Raw genomic sequence first — 4,017 nt, 5'->3', positions numbered from 1 at the left:
CGGGATGAGTCGGAACCCCGCGAGAAGAACCGCCGTGTTCTGATTCTGCTCACGGCGCAGCGGCTAGGAGTTGCGGCACTTCCGGCCGCAGTTTAGAAATGGTGAGTGAGCCCGTTCTGCCTCAGCTGGGGGGGGGGGGGGGGCAGGGTTTAGCGCGATAGCCCCGGGGTATGTTGGGGGGGGGGGGGTCCCTTCGGCGAGGTCAAGCGAGGTCCCGCCTCCCGACACGCTCGGCGCTGGAAGCGGCGTGGTGCCGCGGAGCGTGGCTGCGCGGCTGTCGTGCGACGGAAGCTGCGAGTCCACGCGTCCGCGCGCGTGTCCGACCGCACTGCGGAGAGCGGAGCCTCGCGGATTAGCGCGCGCCTCGCACCCGCCGTGTAACCCGCACGCTTCTTTACGCTCGCGATTTAAAACTGCGAGGTTTCATCGCAGCAGATAGGCCCTTATCATAATAATAATAATAATAATGATGATGATGTCATCATCCTAGTATGTATGTATGTATGACACCAAGGTGACGGTAAATAAATAAATGGTCATAGAGGCCTATAGTGTGAGGCAACTTTAAGATTGTGTGTGTGTGTGTGTGTGTGTGTGTGTGTATGAGAGAGAAAGCTTGTGAGGGTTTGTGAGCGTGTTTCAATGTGGACAAATAGTTGCATGCATGTGTGTTATTGTGATCTCTAGCGAGAGCCGGGTGCAGGTGCAGGTGGCGGAGAGTCTGGAGAGGTGGAGGTATGTGTGGCGAGAGTCAGGTGCAGGTGGAGGAGAGTCTGGAGAGGTGGAGGTATGTGTGGCGAGAGTCAGGTGCAGGTGGAGGAGAGCCTGGAGAGGTGGAGGTGGAGGAGAGCCTGGAGAGGTGGAGGTATGCACTGGAGAGAAGAGCAATGAAAGTCAGTAGGAGCAAGATGGAATACCTATGGCTCTGAGCCCTTTCTTGTTTGCAATGGTGACGGACAGGTTGACGGAGAAGATCAGGCAGGAGTCTCCATGGACGATGATGTTCGCGGATGACATTGTGATCTGTAGTGAGAGTAGGGTGCAGGTGGAGGAGAGCCTGGAGAGGTGGAGGTATGCACTGGAGAGAAGAGGAATGAAAGTCAGCAGGAACAAGATGGAATACCTATGCGTGAATGAGAGGGAGGACAGTGGAATGGTGAGGATGCAAGGAGTGGAGGTGATGAAGGTGTATGAGTTTAAATACTTGGGGTCAACTGTCCAAAGTAACAGGGAGTGCAGTAGAGAGGTGAAGAAGAGAGTGCAGGCAGGGTGGAGTGGGTGGAGAAGAGTGTCAGGAGTGATTTGTGACAGAAGGGTACCAGCAAGAGTTAAAGGGAAGGTTTACAAGATGGTAGTGAGACCAGCTATGTTGTATGGTTTGGAGACAGTGGCACTGATGAAAAGACAGGAGGTGGAGCTGGAGGTGGCAGAGATGAAGATGATAAGATTTTCACTGGGAGTGATGAAGAAGGACAGGATTAGGAAGGAGTATATTAGAGGGACAGCTCAGGTTGGACGGTTTGGAGACAAAGCAAGAGAGACGAGACTGAGATGGTTTGGACATGTGTGGAGGAGAGATGCTGGGTATACTGGGAGAAGGATGCTGAATATGGAGCTGCCAGGGAAGAGGAGAAGAGGAAGGCCAAAGAGGAGGTTTATGGAGGTGGTGAGGGAGGACATGCAGGTGGCTGGCGTGACAGAGGAAGATGCAGAGGACAGGAAGAGATGGAGATGGATGATCCGTTGTGGCGCCCCCTAACGGGAGAAGCCAAAAGTAGTAGTAGTGGTAGTTGCATGCATGTGTGTCTGATCTACATACTGTGTCGGAGGGTTGCCATATTTGACTGTTCTGCTCCTTCGTTGCAGTCATGGGATCCTTCAGCCGACAGGAATTTTTCCAGGAACTTCTGCATGGCTGCCTGCTGCCTACAGCCCAGCAGGGCCTGGAGCAAGTATGGCAGCTGCTGGTCCTCTGTCTGCTGTGTCGGCTCATTTGGATGTTGGGTGAGAGTCCACACTAATACCTGCGGGTAAATCGACCCTTGTCCACGCCCTCCGTAGGCCGCCCCATCCCGATGAGCCCCGTTGTCTTCTTCAACTTGTCTCTCCAGGTCTCCCGTCCTTCGTGAAACACCTGAGCACGGTGGCCGGTGGCTTCTACACGCTCTACCTGTTCTTCGAGCTCCACATGATCTGGGTGGTTCTTCTCAGCCTTCTTTGCTACCTCATCCTCTTCCTCTGCCGTCACTCGAGCATCCGTGGGACCTTCCTCTCCATCACTGTCCTCATCTACCTGCTGCTGGGGTAAGAGAGTCCTCACCTGGTAGCAGACAACTCTGCAGGTCTCCAGTATCTGCTGGAAGTCGAGGCTTTTTGGAGGAACACTGCTGAAAGTCAGTGCCGCTGTGGCTTTTTAAAACGTTCTGCTCGTGGCCAGAACGGCTTTGAAGCTGAGGCATTTTTTTTTTTCTTCTCTTGTCTTGTGTTTTGTGTTTTGTCAGAGAGTTGCACATGATGGACACAACCACCTGGCACAAGATGAGAGGTACGTCAGGGTTTCTTTGTGCGTTGGCTCAAAGTGCTGAGTTCTGATAGATGTGACCGCGAAGCAGTTTTCCTCGAGGGGGGGGGGGGGGGAGAAGAAAGAAGACTGTGGGTAGCGGTGTAAAAATCTACTACGAAAGGTGAAGAGCCGTCATAGAATTGAGATTTTCCCGATAAAGCCTGTGTACTACGATGCACTTCGAACTAGAAGCGTACTGTTTGAGTTGCTGCTCAGAAACAGACCGACACGACTGGGAGGAAACGTGCTCCAGTACAGTTAACCACACAGGTACAGAGGGGGGGGGGGTGTTAGTGTTGACTGGCCAGACCGACAGATAGTTCTGCCCACAGAACTGTGGCAATAGGGGGCATGCGGGTAGCGTAGTGGTCTACTCCGTTGCCAACACGGGGATCGCCGGTTCGAATCCCCGTGTTGCCTCCGGCTTGGTCGGGCGTCCCTACAGACACAATTGGCCGTGTCTGCGGGTCGGAAGCCGGATGTGGGTATGTGTCCTGGTCGCTGCACTAGCGCCTCCTCCGGTCGGTCGGGGCGCCTTTTCAGGGAGGGGGGGACTGGGGGGAATAGGGTGATCCTCCCACGCGCTACGTCCCCCTGGTGAAACTCCTCACTGTCAGGTGAAAAGAAGTGGCAGGCGACTCCACATGTATAGGAGGAGGCATGTGGTAGTCCGCAGCCCTCCCCGGCTCGGCAGAGGGGGTGGAGCAGAGACCGGGACGGCTCGGAAGAGTGGGGTAATTGTACCATTACCCCGTAATAGTACAATTGGAAGTGGGAGAAAAGGTGGAAAGAACTGTGGCAATAGCACAGGAAGAAAACGAGCGATGCATGTGATTGATGAGCGAGTTCCTCTTTGAATCCAGTGACTAGCTAAGCACTTGTTTCTGTCGTCCAGGGTCCCAGATGGTGGTCGCCATGAAAGCCATCTCTCTGGCCTTCGACCTGGACAGAGGCGTCGTCACCAGTGTCCCCTCGCCCATTGAGTTCATGGGCTACATTTACTTTGTGGGCACTGTCATCTTCGGTCCGTGGATTAGCTTCAGCAGCTATAAAGAGTCTCTGGAAGGGCGTAAACTGGTAAGCCCGATATTCGGAGGGTGTGGGAGGCGGAAGGAGGAAGTCCGGGATTGGTCAAAAGGAAATATCCGGGTGCTAGTTGAGCGCCGCTTCAAAATCCTCTCCTCTGATTCCTCGCCAGAGCTTTTCGTGGTTTTGGAAAGTGTCCATTAGCTGGGTGAAGAGCCAGCTCTGCCTTGTTATTTCCAACTGTGTGGCACCCTACCTGTTCCCCTACTTCATACCGATCTACGGGGACAAGTTGCTGCGGAGGTGCGTGGACGGTAGAGACGGGCATACCCCTCAAACGACTCAGTGTTTCCGATTTCCATTTGGCTTGGGCTGATTATCGCTTGTCTGTTCTTACATTCCTGTTATTTGCTTCGCCCTCAGCAAAA

General features: G+C 54.0%; 1 protein-coding gene across 1 annotated transcript in view; it reads left to right on the top strand.

Annotated features, from left to right (window-relative positions):
- The window catches only part of LOC130107299 (protein-serine O-palmitoleoyltransferase porcupine-like), an 11,310-nt gene continuing 7,293 nt past the window's right edge, over window positions 1–4,017 (top strand). Inside the window, exons 1-7 of the mRNA XM_056273829.1 lie at window positions 1–101; window positions 1,867–2,004; window positions 2,112–2,304; window positions 2,502–2,545; window positions 3,459–3,640; window positions 3,762–3,892; window positions 4,013–4,017. The exon at window positions 4,013–4,017 is cut by the window's right edge and continues 16 nt beyond it. Coding sequence (XP_056129804.1) covers window positions 1,869–2,004; window positions 2,112–2,304; window positions 2,502–2,545; window positions 3,459–3,640; window positions 3,762–3,892; window positions 4,013–4,017 — 691 coding nt within the window. The 5' untranslated portion in view covers window positions 1–101; window positions 1,867–1,868. The remainder of the gene's footprint in view (window positions 102–1,866; window positions 2,005–2,111; window positions 2,305–2,501; window positions 2,546–3,458; window positions 3,641–3,761; window positions 3,893–4,012) is intronic.

This window comes from Lampris incognitus, chromosome 2 (assembly GCF_029633865.1).
Source record: "Lampris incognitus isolate fLamInc1 chromosome 2, fLamInc1.hap2, whole genome shotgun sequence".
NCBI classification, from domain to species: domain Eukaryota; kingdom Metazoa; phylum Chordata; class Actinopteri; order Lampriformes; family Lampridae; genus Lampris; species Lampris incognitus.
The sequence above is the reverse complement of the archived record's forward strand: the minus strand, read 5'-3'. Positions and strand labels throughout refer to the sequence as shown.